Source organism: Coloeus monedula, assembly GCF_965178545.1.
Source record: "Coloeus monedula genome assembly, chromosome: 10".
Taxonomy (NCBI): Eukaryota; Metazoa; Chordata; class Aves; order Passeriformes; family Corvidae; genus Coloeus; species Coloeus monedula.
Genome location: NC_138790.1, coordinates 2,936,036 through 2,956,820, shown reverse-complemented (window position 1 = coordinate 2,956,820; position 20,785 = coordinate 2,936,036). Strand labels below are relative to the sequence as shown.

General features: G+C 46.3%; 1 protein-coding gene across 1 annotated transcript; it reads left to right on the top strand.

The window, feature by feature from the left end:
- The first annotated feature begins 624 nt into the window (after positions 1 to 624).
- On the top strand, positions 625 to 20,175 carry UBE2G2 (ubiquitin conjugating enzyme E2 G2). Its single transcript, XM_082288316.1, has 6 exons — positions 625 to 701; positions 7,142 to 7,177; positions 7,264 to 7,309; positions 12,543 to 12,661; positions 16,276 to 16,416; positions 18,257 to 20,175. Exons 1-6 carry the CDS (start codon positions 659 to 661, stop codon positions 18,367 to 18,369), a joined length of 498 nt encoding a protein of 165 aa, XP_082144442.1. The 5' UTR covers positions 625 to 658; the 3' UTR covers positions 18,370 to 20,175.
- Positions 20,176 to 20,785: the final 610 nt, after the last annotated feature.

Here is a 20,785-nt window from a genome sequence, read left to right as displayed (position 1 = left end):
TGCTGCCCCATGGAATCATAATCAGCCTTTTCTCTTTCCATTTGTTCACATTAGATATGCTCCTGCTTGCTGAAATCTCGCAGGAAAGGCCTCTGTTTTCTTTTGCATGTTCTCGGTGAGCCCGGGCCAGGTTGGACGGGGCTTGGAGCAAGCTGGGCTAGCCGAAGGTGTCCCCGTCCATGGCAAGGGGTGGAACGAGATGAGCTTGAACATCTCCTCCTACTGGAACAATTCTGGAATTCCGTGAAGTCCTCAATGGAATGGGATATCCCGCGGATCCCGCTGTGTGTTCCCGGATTTACACATCCACGTGCCGCGCTTTGGTGTTGCCCACAGCAAACCCAGTTTGGGCCTGGGGCTCCTGCCTCGCTCTCTATGTGGCCCATCCCTGCGGGAATCCGAAGGGTGTGCCCAGCTACAAACCCGCACAACTCCCGCTCCGTGGGGCAGTCTGCGTATTCTCCTCTGTCCTCCCACCGCCGCGTTCCCGTCGTTTCCCACAGCGAATTCCCGGTGCGTTCCTACCGCGCGTGGTGCCGGTCGGAGGACTGGGCGCGACCATAGAGGAGAAGCCGGCGGGATAGAGCGCCGCCCTCCACCCCCTGCCAGCCGGCGGCCGCTCTGGCCGCGCACCCGGAAGCGGCGGCGGGGCCGCGCCATGGCGGGGACGGCGCTGAAGCGGCTCATGGCCGAGTACAAGCGTGAGTCGCGCTCCCCGGGCCCCTCGCGCTGCCCTCCTGGCAAGATCGTTGCCAAAGCCCGGGAGGGCGCGCGGGCCGGGCGGGGCCGTGGCGGCCGGGGGGCAGGCCAGGCCAGGCCGCTGGCCTCCCTCTCGGCGCCCGGGGCAGCTCCCCGTGGCCCGCCGGCCGCTGTTCCTTCCCCCGCCGGCTGCAGGGTCCTCTCTGCGTCCGGATAGAGCTCTCCGGGGCGGGGGTGAGGGTCACCGGGCGGGTACGGGGCACTGCCGGCTTTGAGGAGGCTGTGGGAAGGGGGTCCTGCCCGAAACCCTCCCGCTGGGACACCGAGGGGAGGGTGGTGTGCGGGTTCACCTCTGGGATTCCGTGGCTCCGGGAGCTTAGTGAACGGGGAGGCTGGGAAGCCTGGGCAAGTGGCCAGTTATTATGATGTTTTTCCCTCTTGAATTTTCCAGATGGACCAGGATACAGGTATGGAAATCTCTGGTGCAGAGCTCTGGTACATCAAAGATAATTAGGGCTGTTTGTCAGGACAAATACCTTCTGGTTGTGGCTGCCCCATCCTTGGAAGTGTCCAGGGCCAGGTTGGACGGGGCTTGGAGCAAGCTGGGCTAGTGGAAGGTGTCCCTGCCCACGGCAAGGGGTGGAACGAGATGAGCTTTAAGGTCTCTTCCAACTTGAACAATTCTGTAATTCTGTGAAGTCCTTAATGGAAGCAGAGTGGTTAGTAAGAGGATTTAAACTCGGATTTAGTAACCAAGGATATAGACTTGTTTGTTTAAAAATCAGAGTGAGACGTGACTGCAGGGGGTGGCGAACAGTGATCCTCACCAGTCCCACCACAGGAAGCAGAGACAGGCTGGGGCCCTCTGGGAATGCCAGTTCTTCTGGGATGGCTCATCTGCTCCATGATGAGTTTGAGAGGTGTCCAAAGGTGCCTTTTGTTGGCAAACAATATTTGTTTGTTTACCTAGGTGCTTTTGGGCTTTGATGCTCTGGCTTTTATTTACAGCGAGGAAGTAGAATGGAGAAAAGAAATGTTTGGTGAGGATGGAGGGAGCTGGGCTCTAAGAACTGGCCTTCTGCTCCAAGGAACATCACTTACTGTACTCCCCAGACTGTCCAGGGATGGGGAGTTGTTTCCCTCTGTCATCATTTAGTGGAAGACTCCAGCCTGTGTAAAAGAGAGTATTTATAGACACACATTTCCTGCCAACACTGTGCCTGTTCTCAGGCTGCTCTGCAGAGCACAGGTCTCTAAGCTGAGCTGTCACACAGGTGTTTGGGTGGCCAGGGCCCCACACCCAGTGCTCGGGCTGCTGCCACTGACAGCTGGGGGTGGTGAGCGAGCTCCGCAGCTGCGTGGGTAAAGTTTGTGCTGACAGAGTGTGTCCTAGAAATCTGCATTTTCCCGTGTAATCCAGAGGCAGTGACCTGAAAAACAACCACAGAAAGACTTTGCACTGCTTCTGTCCTCTCATATCTCTCCCCTAAGTCTCAAAAAAACATTTATGATCCTCTGTTGTTGGGGAGCACAGAGATCTTACTGGAGTGTCTTGTATGAATGAAATCTTGAGGAAAAATAATATGAAATGACCTGATAAAGATTTTGACTTAATGCCACAGGCAGACATGAGGTGAATCTCCTCTGCCTGGTTTCCCAGGGTAACACTAGTCATGAGCAGAGATAACGTTTTGTCTGTGATCTGCCTTTACAAACGCTTTCCCACCTCCAATACAACACAGTATTGTGAAAAATGAATGCAACTCGCAGTGGTTAATTGCACAGTGCTTTCTGGAAACCTGAGCTGCAGCAGTGCAGTAAGCCAGACATTTTGGTGTCTGGATTCCCCTCTGCTGCACGTCCCGCTTTGTTATTTTCCTTTAGCACATCAAACCTTGCTACAAACCCCAGAATCAAGCCTGACTTACAACCCCTTCCCTAGTGTTTCACTAAAGACTGACAGTTAGTTGTAGCTCTTCAGAAGCTCTTAGCCCTGTAGAGATTTTCAGCAAAAGTTATTTTGAAAAGTAAAAGTAGCTCCTGGTTATAGGTAGTTCTGCTGCTTCTTTTTGCAGAAGAAGAGCAAGTCCTACCTTGGGACAGGGCTGGAGTCTGAGGTTCAGCTCAGTGTGAAGTTTCTCCCTCCTGATGATGCGTGTTGCTGGTGTGGGCGTGGGCACTGTGAGGCCCTGGGTGAATGTGGGCATGGAAATGGTTTTCAGTGACCCGCTCCTGACTGCCCACCTTGGATGAAATCTTGTATGTGTTATGTACAAAGTTGTGGGCACAGTCTCTTTGCTTTACTTTCCCTCTTCTCCTCTATCTCTTCCCTTTAATTACTTCTAGTCATGACAGTGGTGTTTGGCAGTCAGTGCCTTGCTGGTGGATGTATTTTCCTTACCAGACTTCTAATTCTTTCCCTTTTTTTCTTCTTCAGTTTTTGTCTTTGATTTTTTCTGTGAGTGTGCACACACATGTTTAAGTCTTTAAATAAAGATCTGTTGTTTCCTTCTGTGAAAAATTCTTGACATTGTGAGGAGTTTCTACCTGTTGGAGCCCAGATATATTACTGCATTTTGGGAGAGGCTGTGAAATTGCACTGGTTTTCTTTCCTTTTAAAGAAGAAAAGGAAAGTGGCTGTGGACATCCAGCTGACACCCATTGGGGTTTTTGTCCTCATTTAGATCTTTGCATGTTTGGCTTTTTGCTTTCTCAGATTTATTATCTACTGTCCCAGAACTAGTTTGGCTAAAGCTTTAAAAACAAAAAAAATCAGATGTAAAAAAGAGCATCATTTTTATTAGAGCATATGTCTGTTATTAATTCTAGATGTATAATAGTATTAAGGCCTGACATAAGTCTCTCAGTAGCTTATATTTGTGAGAATTAAGAGATGGAAACCTTCTTTTCCTGTGTTTACTGTTTCTTGATGTAAGATCTTAAAGATGTCTTATGCTGGCTGAAATTTTGAATCTAAAATGGGTTACCCTGAAAGAATTGAATCTCTAGAGACCCAAGAATTGTAGTGCCTGATTGTATGCACTGTATTTCCTTCCTGGTACAAACAGGCAGGAGAGCAGAGCAGTGGATTGTAATGCCAATGGGTTTCTTTGGAAGTGCTGTCGGGTTGAAAATAAGAGATTTATGTTAATTGTGAGATTTGGGAAGCCACAGGAATAATAAACTTTCTGAACTTGGCAGTGCTTCAGTGGGTACTTCCTATCCTTTCTGCCTGGGGAGAGTTGTGTGGAGTCAGAAGAAAACTGATTGTTTCAGGCATCTCAGTCCAGATGCTGTCAGATACTGCAGGGAGCATGTGCCCGTATTTCCTGAGTCCTGGGCTTTTAATCCCTTTGGAAGTTTGCTAAATGGCCGCAGTTTTTAGGAAACATACTGTTGAACTTCTCTTTTAAGGATGATCTTTTCAGTCTCTTCAGTGCTTTATCAAGAAGGTATGTTTTCAGTTCTCCTGAGAACCATCTCCAAGGTGTAATTGGCTGATAATGACTCCACAGAGAGCAGTGAAATAGAAAGGAAGGCATTGATCGAGTGTGTGCAGCAAATCTGCCCTGAATTCATAATAGAAACATCACACTTGTCTAGTGTCAGCTCTGTTTTAGGCTTACAAGCAAGACTTAAAAGAGACTTTTCTTGGCCTTCCCCTTTACCTCTTTGAAACTTGATTCCTCTCCTAGTTTGCTGGTTTATTCTTTTTCCAAATTAACTGCTTGTCCTTCTGCCTTTCGGAACCCCTTAATAAGATGTTGTTGCTCATGCATTTGCTCTGTAGGAATGCCCCCAAAAATCCAGAATAAAACTCCTTAACACCAATGTAGTATTCAGAAGCAGGCATTACTATATTCCAGCACTGGATTCACAGGGAATAACTCCACTTTAACATGAATAAGTGGCTCAAGATGCTATGTTAGCCAGAAATACACAAACTGATGCAGAGCTGGTTTTGCCTTGATGTCTTCTTGGGGGTCTTTAGGGACCAGACATGGGGTAGTTTTTTGCCCTGGTTATCTAAAGCTGCACAACACATTTCTGAACAGTGTGGGTTGGGCTGTTTGACTTGTGACAGAGCTCTCCACGTTCCACTGAGGTTCCATGGACTGGTAACCTCTGGTAAGCTGTTTCCAACAGGATCTATCTGGATACTCTCTCTGCTCAGCATGGGCAGAGGGCTCAGCTCCTTGCTATCCAAACAAGGGTAATGGAGCTTGGGAAGGGGCTGGAGCACCAGGTGCAGCTGAGGGAGCTGGGGGTGCTCTGCAACTCCCTGACAGGGGAGTGGAGCCAGGTGGAGGTCTGGCTCTGCTCCTAGGGAGCAAATAAAAAGTTGCACATGGGGAGGTTTAGATTGGCTTTTGGGGAAAATTTCTTCACCGAGTGGGACTGTTTGGCCTAGCTGGTCTGTCAGAGTCGCTCTGCGTGTGATCAGAGCATTGGTTTTAGCCTTTCACTGCTTTCTGCTGCTCACTTATAAGTAAGTGGCCACACCCCGTCTAACATTCCATTAAAGTGACCCTGTTTTGGAGGCTCTGGTGAGCTGTAGCAGCTGATGCTGTGTCAGCTCCCAGCAGTTCATGTTGTGCCTCTCCAAAAACTGGGCTCATAGTTTCCTTTTGAACAACTCTAGAGAAATCACAGGGTAGGATGTTACCATCCCCATGGAAAAGGGTTTTTTCCTTTCTCAGTGACCAGCAACCACTCAGAATCAAAGCTCCTGTGTCCCTGAATGCCCTGTTTCTACTTCACCTGTTCCTTAAGGGTGGAAACCTCTTTCTCTGAGGGGAAAGCTGAGCAGGGAAGTGGAGAATTGACCCTCTGTCCTCATGATGACCCTTTGCCCTCTGGGCTTTGGCTGTTTCTTCCCGTTGCCCCTGTTCTCCTTGGAGCAGAGTGCTGTATGACACACTTCCATGTGGCTGCCCACCACAGGGGATACACAGGGACTGCTGCCAGCTTTTCCAGGGAAACCATTGGAAACATCGGAGGGATCCTCTTCTTAGAGAGAGCCACAAGATGGAGCAAAATGATTCCAGGAGCTCCTGTGTTTGACATTTCCCTCTTTCTGTCTAAAAACATCAACAAGAAAAGCTATTGGGAGACCCCCCTGTGAACATGGAAAAACCTGCCATGGAATGCCAGGAAAACCGTAAGGCTGAGTTTCAATCTGCTGCTGGGATTTGGAACTTCAGAGAGGGTTGTGCCAAGGTTAAGGGCACCCTGAGCAAACAGAAGAGTTTCATGATCTCTCCTGGCAATGCATCTCAGCATCATCTTTGCAGTAAAGGAGCTGTTTTAAGACAAAAATCTGTTCTTCACAGCACTACCCACAATTTTCACCTACAGCCTAAACAGAAACTAGGTCAAGTGTCTCATTTATTGGTTTGTGACTTCACATATTCCCTGGGTCCGTGTTCCTGCTTGTTTTCCTGCGTGGGGATGCATGTGGTGGTTCTTATGGCTGTGTTATGTGTGTGTTACTGACCACTGGTGTTCAGAGGCCACTGGTTAGGAACCCAGTGCTGGAGAAGCAGCTGAGAGTGTCACCTCCTGCCACCAGTTCCAGTGGCTGCCCCATGACTCTCTTGGAGCCTTGGGGCTGGTGTTGAGCCCCTGGGACTGCTGGCCCATTGGTTGCATGTTAGCAGCTGAACTGTGCCTCAGCTGCTGCTGCCTCCCTGCAGAACATCAGAAACTAGAAACTGATGATCAGTCCACTAGATAGGTGAAAATCTGGTTGTTATTTTATCAGCACGTGGTGTACTGGCCTTCACCAGCTTGAAATAAGGGGCTGATGCCAAAGGTTATTTCACAAATTTGGAATTATATCAGTTTCCTAGAGAAAGTGAGGATTGATGAATCCAGAGGTGCTGTGTGCAGCCGTGGCTGTTTTATTGCTGCTTCTTTTTTTTTTCTTTACTCACATTTTGCAGGCCACGCAGGAGTTGGATAGAATTTGGGGAACAGAGCTGCTTGTCAAATCTCTTGTGTCTGCTTCACCTGTTTTTGTGTTGTTCTGGGTTTTGCACTGAGGTGCATCAAGCCTGAATGGGTGCAGAGAGGTTACAGGAGTACAAACTTCAGGCTGTTATAGTATCCTGCAGATAGCAAAGAGGTGCAAGAGAAGAGTGTTTCTCAGGCTTTGTGAAAAGAGTTTTGTCTTCCTTCTCAGGTTTAAATTACTGCCTCTGTGAAGATGGGGGACTCGATGATCCTAGAGGTCTTTTCCAACCCAAACAATTCTGTGACTCCAAGGCTGGTTCTAGGAGCCTGCAAAACCCCAAAGTGCCAAATAATTTTGTCTAGGACACTGTCCTGCATTAAGCAATGGTGGTGGGGCCCCTGTGCTAAGCTGTGGCAACTCAAACACCCCCTGAAATGTTTGGGCTCGCAGGTCACCTTAATCTTCCTTGTGTTTCTGTTTTTGCAGAGCTGACCCTGAACCCACCAGAAGGGATTGTGGCAGGTGAGGAGCCGAGCAGGGTTTGTGCACTCTGGAGCTGTAACCTTGTGTTCAGGTAGCACTGAGCATTATTCTGGTTTATTTCACAGGTCCCATGAATGAAGAGAACTTCTTTGAATGGGAAGCCCTGATCATGTGAGTTAATACTGTTTGGTGTCTTAAATCAGCAGTTGCTGTGATGAGCTTCTAGGAGAGCAAGAATGTAAAAAGGTACTATCAGTTCTGCATGACATCAGCATTGGCCTGCCTTGGGGCTGGAAACTCCTCTGATCCAAGCAGGGAGTTACATTTGGACTTTAAACAGCATGACAGAAGCAGCACTGGTGATGTGTACAACTTGTTAGGGTAACTTTTTGTACAGGTGTCATAATAATAAGCTTGCAAATCTGCCAGGAATCCTCATTTGGGTTCCTTTGGATGTACATTACATTTAGAAACACTGTAGGAAACAAACAGTTGCTTGTAGATCACACAGACCTGTTGGAATGCTGCCTAACTGCAAATGCAGGACAGCTTTTAAGTGGAGCAAAATACACGGATTATTAGTGACAGGAGAAAAAAAAATCAATGTCTAAAATGAGTTTACTTACTATTCAAATTTTTTCAGGAAAAATTGAAAAGTTTTGATCAGAAAAAGTATTAAAATTTAAGCAAAAATTCTTATGAAGTTCTTTACACTTCATGAATTGGTTGGTGTTGTCAGGAGTTGGATGCAGTGGTTTTGTGTGGAAAGAGATGCACTCTTCTGTTGGTGAATAGCTCTGACTGTGACCTGCTGTGTTTTGGGGGTGATGAAGACTCCTTTACAAAGCTGTGTTCTCTCTCTTCCACTCCCCAACTGATGGGTGTGGTTGTTGGTAGCAAAATTTACCGTGAAAAGACAAAATCTTTTTGCCCGGCTATCTTATTCATGCTGTACCTTCTTTGGGAACTTTGAGTACATGGAATAACTGGTGATTTTTTATAAAATAAAGTTCTAAAATGGTAGGGAAGAGGAAAAAGACATTTGTCGCTCACATCTGACAATTTATGCAAATACCGCACAATTAAAACGTGAAGAAGCTCCAGACCACCAAGTCCATCTTGAAGCTGGTGGTCTGTTGTTAGGGTAGATCCTGGTTCTGTATTTCAGGATTCCTTTAGTAAGAACCAGTGGTTTCCTTTCCGTCAGCCAGGGCTGGGTTGTCCCGGGGGACTCTGGGGGCAGCAGGCAGTGGCTGTGGCCCCACTCGCTCCGTGCCCACTGTGATCTGGGCAGGTTTTCCCTCCAACCACCAGTGCTGACTGATGAGATTCTCAGCTGGCGTGGGTGGCAGAGTTTTCCTAGCTTGGTTTGCTTGGAATGTGTTGTCTAGGGATGAAAAACAAGATTTCTGTCTCTTGGGCTCAGGCATGCAACCAATACAAAAACATGGCGAGCTGTAGCGAATTCCCTATTCCACACAAGCCGGCTGTGTGGGTGATCCTGCTGCACGGCAAGCGAGAGCCTCTGAGTTATTTTAGACCTTGGTAAGTGGAGGTTTAGATTACCACTGCTTGTTTGCTTAGTGATGGCAAGAGTTGGCAAATGCCTCTGCTTATGTGCAGTGATTTCTCCTGGGATAACAGGTTGTGCTTCCTGGTAGCTCAGTCCCCTGAAAATAAACGCTTAGCATGGAAATAGGTTGTTTTGTTGCCTGACACCAGGGATTTTGGCTGCAGGGTCTTATGCTTTCTGTGAGAGGCATAGTTAGCACTTGTGCTTCATGATGGGCCAGATTTTGGGGTCAGACAGCTGTGATTGCTGGGAGTGTGGAAGTCCCAGAGGGTTTAATGCACTTATTGGAATATGGAAGGAAATTCCTGCTTATTGGTACTTCCTCACAGCAGAGGTGGTGTGGCTGAGTAGAGGTTTCCTGAGGGACACTCAGAACTACTTCTGAATTGCCTAGAAAATACCTTTTCTGATGTTTCCTATCACATCCTTAAAGAACAGAGGAGCTGCTTGCAGACTTGAAAGGTCTTTAAAGTGCTGAGTGTTGAGCTTCAGGTCTTTGTCAGCGTAAATGAGAGGCGGAGGTGCTTTAATTTTGGTTTCTGTATTGTGTGTGTGTCATAATAAAGTTATATTTTAAGATCTGCTCAATTTGGAAGCTGTGATACAATGGAAACATGTTTGCCCTAAACACATTTGGTTACTTTCATCCCTTTAGAAACCCTGTTAGTAGCAGTGTTTGCAATACCTTTGAAAAGCAAGTTACATGACTTGTTTGTATTTGTCTGTGGTGATCTTCTCCAGTGTTTTGTAATCTCAAATATGCTGTGTGAGATTCAGGGAATGAGGTGTGCAGATGAGAAAATGAGAGTAAAGCTGCCTTCAAAATTTTAGATAGATGAAGTGCAAAAGGTAAGTAACATAATTGTGAAAAGAACAGAATACTTTTCCTTCACCCAATTTATATAAAGCTAGAGCACATAAAATGGCACATAACTTTAAAAAAAAAGAGACTTAAGAGAGAAAAGACATCTCTCTTTTATCAGTTCAAAGGTAGGCTGGGTAATGTTACACAGATTGATGTAAAAGCTTGGCTTGGAGATAAAATAATGCATTTTTAAATAATGGAAATAAAAATTTGTTTCTCCAGTCTTCTTGCCTGCAGCAGCAATGCTGGAGGAATGTGAATCATACAAATGTTATGGCTGTAGTGACATCTCTAAAGGGGAGAACAGATCTTACACTCCCAAAGTGAGTGTAGTGGGCACAGAACTGAAAAAACCACGTGAAAACCTTTCCGAAGGCCGGAGGTGGGGAGTATTCTTGAAAGCCAGATCTTTGCAAAATCATTTCAGGAGAGTTTGCCTTATGTTGCTCAATTCCCTAGCACTGCATGAGGTGCTTCAGGCTGTGTTGTGTTCATGGATTTAACATTTCAAGGCCAAGTTTTGCCCTCTTTGGTTGGCATGTACAAGTGTGCGTTGCTATTAAAGTTTATCCCCAAAAGACACAAAAGCATGTGATGGTTAAGAACTTTATTAGCCCAAAGAAAACTAAACAGTATAAATTGAAGTCAACATATCACAAAGCTGTTTAGAAAGGTAATTAGATCTATAATTAGGCTTATGACTTTTGTTTCCATTCCCCTTTTGGGCATCTTGGTTGTGGGGTTTGGTGTTTTTCCAGCATCTTTTTACAAATAAGCCATTTGCAGATGTATGTGGACCTGAATTAGAATCACAGAATCATTAAGGTTGCAAAAGACCTCTGAGACCATTAATTCCAACCATTTGTCAAGCACTGCCAAATCCACCACTAAACCATGTCCCCAGGTGCCACATTCACATGTTTTTTGAATGCTTTCAGGGATGATGACTCCACCACTGCCTTGGGCATCCTGTGCCAAGGCTGAACAACCCTTTCAGGGAAGAAATTTTTCCCAATATCCAACCTAAACTTCCCCTGTTGCAATTTGAGGCTGTTTCCCCTTGACCTGTCTCTTGTTCTCTGGGAGCAGAGCCCAACCCCCACCTGGCTGCACCCTCTATGTAGGAGAAGGGTCCCATTGAGGAGCCTTTTCTCCAAACTAAACAATTCCCATTAGCTGTCCTCCTCAAGGTACTTCTCTCTCCTATTTGGTGGATACCCACTGCGCTTCTCTGCCCCTTGCATGAGTAACAGGCAGCTCCTGGAGGTCAGAGCTTCTCATTTTCATGCTCCATCTTCTGTCAGCTTTGGAATCACTGCAGAGCAGGGGGGTGATTGCAGAAGCTGCCATGCTCTTACCTCCCTGGCCCTGCCAATGTCCTTTGTGAGCTAAAAGTGATGCTGTCAAGTTCAAATGCTGAGTGTTTTGTAGTTGCAAATGCTGTCTTGGATTAACTTTAATAATTTCTTTGAAGTTGATCCTGGCAGCACTGAGTGGCTAAAACAAAAGCATTTTGCTCACATAATGCAGGGCCTAAAATGGAGTATGTTGGGTTGAGTGTATTTGACAGAAGAGCCCTTAAGGCTGTGGGTTTGCTCTCAAAACAGAACATAGACACCCACCAGCTTTTCAATGCCTGTATGTACATACTCTCAGAAGTTCAACAATAAGCCTTTAAAATGCAGCTGGAATTAAAACGGTCATGAAAAAATGCAGTCAGTTTACTCTCAGATGTGAATTGAATCCTGACTAAATTTAGGGAAAAGGACAGAAAGGGAACAAAGTGGTTGAGATGGTTTAGCTTTCATTCTTGCAGAATGTTGATGCATTTCTCTTAGCTTACCTGCCAGTGTCAATATTCATGTTTAAATCACATAGTTCTTGTGTTTATCTGCCAGCCAAGTCTTTTGATTCCCAAAGTTTGAGAGAGTAAGTCTTCTAGGGCTTTAGGATTTGCTGCTCTCCAACTTTAATGTTCTTTCTGGCATAGAGAATGGGGACTGGGAGGAAGAGGCATGAATATATTCCTAACCCTTATTTCCCAGACAGTGGAACCTTTGTTTGAAGGCCTTTTTACTAAATACATGAGGTTTCCTTGGCTATGATTTTCAGTGCTGAAGCTTTTTTCGCCATCTTTCCAATCAAGGGAAATCATGTTTGTGTTACAACTTCCAGATGGTTCATCAAGTTGGAATAAATCATGGCTAATAAACTTGGTTTTTGCTCACTTTCCACAAGTGTTTTATGTAGGCAGGGTAAAATAATTGTCTTTATGTTCTCAACTCGATTGCACTTTGAACTAGATTCTGAACACAATAAGGAAATGTTCCTACAAGAACCCTGATGAAGCCATTTGTTCTCCACCTGCACTTGAGCGAGGGCAGACTCAGTACGTGAAGTCTGCAAAGACACATTGTTGTCCTGCCTCTCCTCTGACAATTACGGATTCTGAGCTGTGTTTTTATTTTTACAAACCTTTGCTGTGTTTTCTGCATCAGACAGTGATAAGTGTTTGTGTGGTTGTGCTAGATGCTGGCAGTTGGGATCTCTGTGGGGTTTATAAATTAATTTTGAGCTCCAGCATTTGACATCTCTGTCTTGTAGAGCATAACAGTATCTTCAAAGGCACAGGAGTCCCACACCTGCCTCTGCTTTCGCTTGACGTGCAGACACTCAAATCCTGGAACATGCCTTGGAGCCAGATACTCCAATTATATCCAGACACACCCTACTAATTAAACAGTGTTGTGACCTTCCTAGTAATTTAGTCTGCAAGCTTTGATTTCCCCCTTGCCTCCCAAGCCTCATATTTGGATTTAAGTTTATGAGGTGTGGGGTAAGAGCACCTTAACTCTTTGTTTCCTGGAGAAGATGCTATAACCCACACCTCACACATCTCATTAGACAAGAACTTGGGTGAAAGTGCTGGTTAAAACTTTGATGAATAACATTTTATCTGTTTCTAGGGGTCCTGAAGACACCTGTTTCGAGTATGGGGTTTTCCCTGCTATCCTGAGTTTTCCACTCGACTACCCGTTGAGTCCTCCGAAGATGAGGTTCACGTGCGAGATGTTCCATCCCAACAGTGAGTCTGAAGCAGCAGGATGCACGGGGGAGTGGGTTGCTTGTGCAACTTAAAAAGCAGCTTTTGCAGCAGGAGAGCCAGCATCCTTCCTGAGGGTGGTTCTCTCCCTTTCCAGCCCTGAGCACGCAGGATGAGCATTCAGCTGCCCAGCAGTTTAGCTCTGTCTTAGGGTCCTTTTCTCTTTATCCCATTATTCCTCATAAACCTTTTGCTCATAAACAGTCCAATAAGGATTCCGGCAAATTCCTTGCCTTTAAATCTTCTGTACAGGATGTGAGACTTAGTGAATTAATACAGGCTCTTTCCAGACACAGAATCATACAGTATTGCTGAGTTTGGAGGGACCCATCAGGATCCTGGTGTTCAGTGCAGGACACCCCAAGAATCCCACCATGTGCCTGGGAGCATTGGTTCCCAACACACCAGGAACCCAGTCTTGCTCTATGGCTTGTATTTGGGTATTTTTGGTGTTATTTTAATGACTGAAAAGTTGTTCATGGCTGCAGCTTTATTAGGCAGCATGGCTTTTGCCCCAGGAAATCTTAGGTTTGTTTAACATTTCTGAGGGGATCTCTCTGAAATACACAGTGCTCTGTCCAAGCAAACACATTTGTAGGTGTTTAATATTAAAACTTTGCTGGCCTTTGCTCTGCAGTACTGATTGAGTTGTACTCCATGATCATAAAGATCTTTTCCAACCTTAGTGAATTTATGATGGTGATGTTATTATTCAGTGGGAGTAATTGCAAGGTTTGAGCCTTGGATGAAAAAACCTTGAAGTCCCTGTTTGCAGCCTGGACTGCTACTTTCTGGAATCAGCCTTGGAATTCTGTGTAAAATCATTGCTTTTGATATCTGCTGAATCAACATGGATTATGCAAAGGTTGTTTATTACTGCCTGGGTTTGATGGGCTCGATCTGTGTTCAGGCTGTCAGGTCTCTGACTCTCAAGAGCAGGAAAAGGCAAACGCTGTGCTCCTGCCCAGTGCTTCCTCTTCAGCTGACATTCTTGCACTTGGAAAACAAAGGTCATAATCTCAGCTGGGAATCAATTTATTTCATCTTATATACAAGGAATTTTGCAGTTTCTTGAAGTTTCTCTGTTATTCCCTTCTGGAAGCACCGCTTGTGCAGGTTCTTGCCCACTTAATCCACATCTTTCTGTTCTCCTGTGGAAAACACACCTGCATGTCACAGCACAGAACTGTGTGGACGTGCCCAAGGCCATGTGGCATCACCTCTGGAGCTCTGATATTCACAGCAGGGCAGCATTTGGCACTTGGAAGCAGTTGTAGCCATGTCAGCACCTTGTTCCAGCTGGACTAATTTACCCAAACTTCTTGCCAGGACTGGTCTCCCTGAGCAAATCCTTGTGCCTGCAGCTCCAGCTGTGGCCTTGGCTTGAGGTTCACTGCTCGCAGCTGTGTTGTGTGCAGCACTGCCAGGAGGAGTGGGGTGTGGAGAAGCACAAATTGCCTGACTCTTGTGTTAAAGAGTGGCTTTGCACATGGGTGTTTTCTTCCATGGGATAATTGGAACATACTGGATGGTCAGCTGAGCTCTTTAGAGTCCTGTGACTTGGAGTCTTCTTAACCTGAAGCTGAGATCACTGAAGTAGACACTTGAATCTTTCTTCTTAGCTGGGGTTGTGGTGGGCTGGTTCTACCCAGTAAGGCTGCAGAAAGGGGTGGCCAGGCTGTGCTTTTTCTGGTTTTTCCTCTCCCTGTGAGGAACCTCAATGAAAATGTTTAAAAAGTCTGGTGTGTTCCCTCATCTTTGCAGTTTGTGTTATGTGGAGGGGGAATCGAGATACCACAGAATTGTCTTCTCTTAAAGTAAAATGACCTCCTTGGATGCTCTGGTGAAAATAACTGAGTAGTGATTAATGGCATTGCTTGCATTGGTACTGAGCGTCAGCGTGGGGAGATCACAGGAGGTTTGGGAGGGATTGTTGGATGGGGCATTAAAACCCATCCCATTCTACCCCCTGCCACAGGCAGGGACACCTTCCACTAGCCCAGGTTGCTCCAAGCCCTGTCCAACCTGAACACTTCCAGGGATGGGGCAGCCACAGCTTCTCTGGGCAGGTTCCCACCACCTTCTCAGGGAAAAATTTCTTCCCAATATCCCATCTAACCCTGCCCTCTGGCAGTGTGCAGCCCCTGCCCCTTGTCCAATGTCCCTCTTTGGCTCTCTTGGAGCTCCTTTAAGCACTGGAATGGACTCTGAAGTCTCCCTGGAGCTTTCTGTTCTCCAGGCTGAGCATTCCCAGCTCTCCCAGCCTGTTGCCAGAGCATCTCTCTGTGGCCTCCTTTGGACTCCTTCCAACAGCTCCACGTCCTTAGGTTGGGGGCCCCACAGCTGGACAGGGGCAGGTCTCACCTGAACAGAGGGAGAGAAGATCCATACGTCTTCCTGGAATCAGCCTTTGATGTCTCGACTGTGCCGCTGTGTTCCAGCTGTTTTAAATGAGGCACTGCACAGAAACAGGAGACTCCCTCACCACTGAAATACCTCCTACCAGTGGGTTCCTGACTTGCAAGAAGTGCTGATTCAGCACCTGCTGTTTTCACCTCTTCCAGCTATGGCTAGACCAGCTCCAGTCCCCAGCCTGGGGCTGCAGGAAGGACTGTAAATAAAAGTCCTCCACGGTGCTTACGTGCTCGGGCAGACATAGCTGTGTGAATGGAAGGAACTAGAAATGAGCACAGCTGCTTCCAGCAGTCATTCCCACTTTGTTTTTTGTTGCTTTCCTGGCAATGGCACCAGTTTGGTCACCTGAGGAACAGAAGCCCTGACATCATTGCACTAAAGCTGTTGTTCCTCAGGAGGCTGTAGAATTAGGCCACATTGCTAGAGCAGTGTTTTCTTTTGTGGTGCCTCTTCAGCCTTTGTTTGGTTTCATTACCAAGTCAGTAGAGTCCAGTCTCTGTGAAGACAACTTGTACTGTTGCAGACACATTGCTTATGCTAAAGGTGGGAGAGGAAGCACCTGGACCCTTAATTCATAGCTTTCCTTGTTTCCAGGTGCTTTAATGCAGCTGAGCTTTAAGGAAAAAAAAAACAAAATGGGAATTCTTCTGTAATGTTCAAAAAAAGATCAGTTCTACTGTTCATAATATATCTAACATAACACTTTATTTTTTCTCAGGTTTATAATATATATAACATAACACTTTTCCGTCCTTTGTGCAATCCTTTTCATGGTCACAGTCCAGTGGAGGACTCCAAATGTGCATTCAGTGCATTCATTTCCATTTAAGTAGGACTGGTTACCTGCTTGGAGCTGTGTCTGTGCATAAATCCTTGCTTTATTCCACCAGGCTGCATCGTTCATTTTTCCCATGGAGCCTGTCACTGGTTATTAAATAACACAAGCGCTCCCAGCAGATTTCTGGTGGGGAAGGAGTTTGTTAGATTTGCTTAAAGAAGCTTTTTCCTAGGTTTTTGTCTTTCAAATTTTGTGTCCTCTTGCCTAAAGAGGAAATTTAAACCTGGATTTAGTTTTAGTCATCGAAAAGCCAAGTCTCAAGGCTGATCTATGCTCAGAACTGATTTGAAGATGCTGAGCATTTCCACTGAGTAACAACCACTCCTCTGTACTTTTTGTGCAGTTTACCCAGATGGGAGAGTCTGCATCTCTATCCTTCATGCTCCTGGGGATGATCCCATGGGATATGAGAGCAGTGCAGAGCGGTGGAGTCCCGTGCAGAGTGTGGAGAAGATCCTCTTGTCTGTCGTTAGCATGCTGGCAGGTGAGCACTGCTGTCCTGTCTGCACTTCCTGAGTGAGCTGGAACTGCCTCCTGCTTCTTGCTTTGGTCACTGAGCAAAGCACATGGAAAGCTGCTCAGCAGCAACCACAGTTCTTGAAGCCCTGGTATTTATTTATTAGTAAACCAGTGCTCTGAGAAGAGCTGGAAAAAATGCAGCTGAATTAGTAACAAGTGTTCCTGTTTGGGGGTGACTGCAAGGCTTTCCTTCCAGGTTGGTAGCAGCCAAGCCAGTAGTGATGGGTCAGGTGGGTCTAGAGGCTCAGCTGGTTCCTTGCTCCTGGACAAAACCCTCTCTGTATTTGCTGTGCTGTCCATTCAGCTCTTAAAGCTGTGAATTGCAGCCTGTGTTGGATTTGGCTTTGGCAGCTGAAGGGTTATCAAACCTAACCAGTACAGTACACTGGAGTCCATGGCCTCTGATTCAGAAGCCAGCACACTCCGTTTCTCTTTGTTATTCCCAGCCTGGGAATGTGCCCCACTCTGCCATCTCTGGTTCAGAGGAAGACTTCTTGAGAAGAGACCTGGGGTGAAAAACTTTTTGTGGAGCCTTTCAGATGGTTTTCCCTAAATCTAACAAGGGCTAGGGATCAGCTCTCTGAAAGATGGATCATTTTCCACACCGTGGACAGAGCCACTGAACTGCCTGAAGAGGGCAGAGCCATGTCCCTTAGAACTGGTTTTGAAGGATAAATGGGTTTAGAAGCTGCAACGTTGACCAAAGAGCAAGCAACAGATTCCTACATGGGACTGTTTTAGCTTTGGAATAGCAACCTGCTGTTGGGAAGCTGTGCAGGCAGATAGCACCCCATGGGCTTCCCATGGCTTCCAGGAGCTTGGTTTGTGGTGCAGCCTTACCTGGACTGGTAAGTGTGGGAGTCACCTGGTCTCATTCTCTGCATGTGCATCCTGTTTTCCCATGGCTTTTGGAGGAATTAGGCTAAAACACCAGTGGTCAGCTTCTTTCAGGGTACGGGAAAACTCTGAGCCCTGGCTCTGCAGGTAATGTAAGCCCAAGTTTACCAGACTGGGTGACCTGCACACCTGCTGGTTTTTAAGGGGGACCATCAGGATCGTGTGGAGAAGGATGGGAGCCCGAGATACTGCCATGAACTGGGCTGGAGTGGGTGAGGACTGGTGTGTCAAGGGAAGTGGGTAGAGTGTGTTAGTGCCTTGTGGAACCCTGGGACAGCATCCTGCTGTGTGCTGCCCACAGACCTGGTAAATCCTGGGTTTCTGCTTACCTCCATGCAAAATGGGGAGTCCCTGGGACTGCAGCACTTCCTGTGCTTTGGAAAGCGTTCCGAAATCATCGGGTGAAAGATGTTGCAGAAATGAAAGCATGTTCTATGGGTTTCCTTGGATTGTTTTGTTGGTTTTTAATAGAACAAGCCATCCCAACAAGTGACAGCCTGTTTGGCTAGCCTGCTTGGAGGGGCTTTGTGTCTGAGAAGCTGGAGAACAAGACAAAAAAACGTTCTGCAGGGAGAAACATGCGGTTTTAAAAGCCCTTGACAGCACTGGGGGTGCCACATTGTGCTGGCCATGTGCATGGTGGGGCTGCACTGCTGAAAGCACAAACAAAAGAAAGTCCTGCTCCTCTGCCACTTGTTTCTTGCCTAAACTCGACTTTGTTGTGATATCCTTTCTCTTATAGTCAGGTAAATCAGAGCCTTTTGGGAATCCAGGAGCTGTCGTTGGATTTGCCTTAGCAGTGTTTCTGTAGTCTCAAGGAGGAGAATTGTATGAAAGCCTTGGGAAGTGGCATTCTTGAAGAAGCAAGAAGCTCCATTGCCCACCTGCGTTTGTCTTTCTCGTTTCAGAGCCAAATGATGAAAGTGGAGCCAATGTAGACGCCTCCAAGATGTGGCGGGAAGACAGAGAACAATTTAACAAAATTGCCAAGCAGATTGTGCAGAAGTCACTTGGACTTTAAGCTCACAGAGAGACTGAAGTGTTTTATATTTCTCTCCATCTGGAAACGAGCAGTGCTCAGTGCTGGTACCAAAAAGGAAAACTTTGTAAAACTATTGGCCTAGTTCTTATAATTTGTTATTTATTTACCATCTCTTTTCTTCCACTGCTCCAGAGAAGCCTCTAGTTCACTCACTAAATTATGTGGGAAAGGGATTTGATGGTAGAGAAAAATACAGAGACGATGCTGTTTCAAAGGCTGCTTGTTGCTGCCTTACTTTGTGGTGCAGAAAGCCTGGAGACTTGGCAATCCCTCACCCATGTCCTGTGGGAGAGCAGTGCTGGTTTGGATCATCTGCTGGAAGAATTAGCTGTGGTTTTATAGATAGCATTGCATCTGGAACAGCAGTAGACAGGAAAAAATCTCTTCATTCTATGATATTTGTTAAGTTAAGGGCAGCAGTTGCAATCAGATCTGATTTGAAGAGTATAGTTAGCAGGAGAGGCTATAAAGCAGGGTTGTAGTCAGGGTGTGTTAGCAAAGAAAGGAACTTTGGGGAGTGAGCTGTGAGGATTGGCTGGGGGTCTGGAATGGGTTGATGTCTCCCTGTACCACTATGAGTTTGTACTGAGCCTTTGAGTCAGTGTTGGCTTGGCAGAAATCCCAAGAGCTGCTTTATTACTCCTTGAAGACACTGAGTTGTAAACTTTACACTCGGAGGCACAAGGTGTAAAGGTTGGATTGTTAAACACTTTGGTCCAAGTTCACCTGGGCCAGGTAGGTCATTGGCAGTTGGAAAATCCAGTGAGCATGTGTTTGCTGGATAACTCATAACTCTGCAGGAATATCAGCTCACTCTGGTGACACACGAGTGCTGGGAAGATTTGGCACTGCTTTGCCATTACAGCCCCGCCACCCATTTTCAGGTGACCGAGCCAAGATGAGCCTGATGGACATACAAAAATTACCTGTGCCACTCTACATGGAGTGCTCTTGTGTATCAAATAGGAGCCAGAGAAGACGGGCTGTTTGCTCGAGGATGGTACGACGTGTGTTTTGGACTGCAGTGTTGTAGCCAGTGTGAAGGGTGCAGGAAATACCAGCTGGTCCCTTCCTAAAACTGCTGAGGGGCCTCTGCTGACCTTGCTGCTGTGCAAGCCAATCTCATGTGTAGGTCCAAACTTCTCCAGTTTACTACAAGCAATAACATGCCCATTTATAGCACACAGAATCCAATTTTGTTGGCAGCTTTAAACGGGCTAAATTTGACAAGGGCTGTTTTTTGTTTTTAAATGTGAAAAAAGCGTGTGACGTGGAAGGAGTCACACCATGAAGAAGGCTGTACACAGGTGATCATGTGCATGTGTGTGGTACAACTGTTGAGCATTTCTGTCTTGCTGTCTGTGCTGCAGATCACACTTTGCCATCGTTCTGCACCCCTGAAGAGTTGTATTGCTACAACCTGCTGATTTTACCTCCTTGTAGAAATAATTGTGGCTTTGATGTAAGGGTGGGAGTGGGACTGGACATAGCTTGGGAGCAGAGATGATGAAATAGTGTTGTACCTAACTAGTATTTCAAGGCATACAGGAAAATGTAGCACTTTACGAACACTGGGAGTGCTTTTTGAGTTGGAGGAGAGGGAGGATTGCTCCTGGAGTGCTGCAGCCAGAGAGCTGCAAGAACCCCTGCAGAAAAACACACATGGCAAAAGTGGGGTTTGCTTAAGTGCAGAGTGTTTTATTCATGTGTGCTTGCTCATTATCTTGATTTTATGGTGGGATTTAGTCTGTATACTGAAAATAAAGTGATTCTATTTTCTCCTTTTATAGTTGTACACGAATGTATTGCAATGAGTGTTGTATATGGGTAACCACCTGGCCAAGAGACTTGCTCCAGAGGAGCGGAGGGGTTTATTCTAACCCAGTTAAAACTTGGGATACTTTAGGAGGAGTGGAAGAGCTGACATTATTGCATGGACTTTCCAGGCAAATGTCTTGCCTCTAATGCTGGCAGTGGCTGGGTATTTCAAAGAAAACTGTAAAAATCTGACGGTGGGCAGATGTGCTGTAGTTTGCTCCTTGGAAACATTATTATATCTATGTGCCTGGCCTAGGAAGTTCTTGTGAACGTACAACAGGTGAATTCATTCAGAATGTGCTGATATCAGCCCTTGGATTTGAGGAGGGCACGTAGATCATAGAATCACTCAATAGTTTGAATGGGAAGGGACCTTAAAGAGCATCTCATTCCACCCCCCTGCCATGCACAGGGATGCCTTCCACTTGGCCAGGTTTCTCAGATGTCCAGTTCCTACTCAGAGCTTCCATAGTCCCCAAATCTCTATTCAGAAATACAAATCCTTTATTTTTCAGTGACTGACATGCAGTGGGCTTGCTCATGGGCGTTTGAAACCACCCAGTGACCATACCTACCT

What these genes read in the sequence shown, in the direction of transcription:
- UBE2G2 (XM_082288316.1), top strand. Translation starts at nt 659, where the DNA reads ATGGCGGGGACGGCGCTGAAGCGGCTCATGGCCGAGTACAAGC. An exon ending in ACCAGAAGGGATTGTGGCAG is followed by an intron (nt 7,178 to 7,263) that starts GTGAGGAGCCGA and finishes TTTATTTCACAG; the next exon opens with GTCCCATGAATGAAGAGAAC. An exon ending in GAATGGGAAGCCCTGATCAT is followed by an intron (nt 7,310 to 12,542) that starts GTGAGTTAATAC and finishes ATCTGTTTCTAG; the next exon opens with GGGTCCTGAAGACACCTGTT.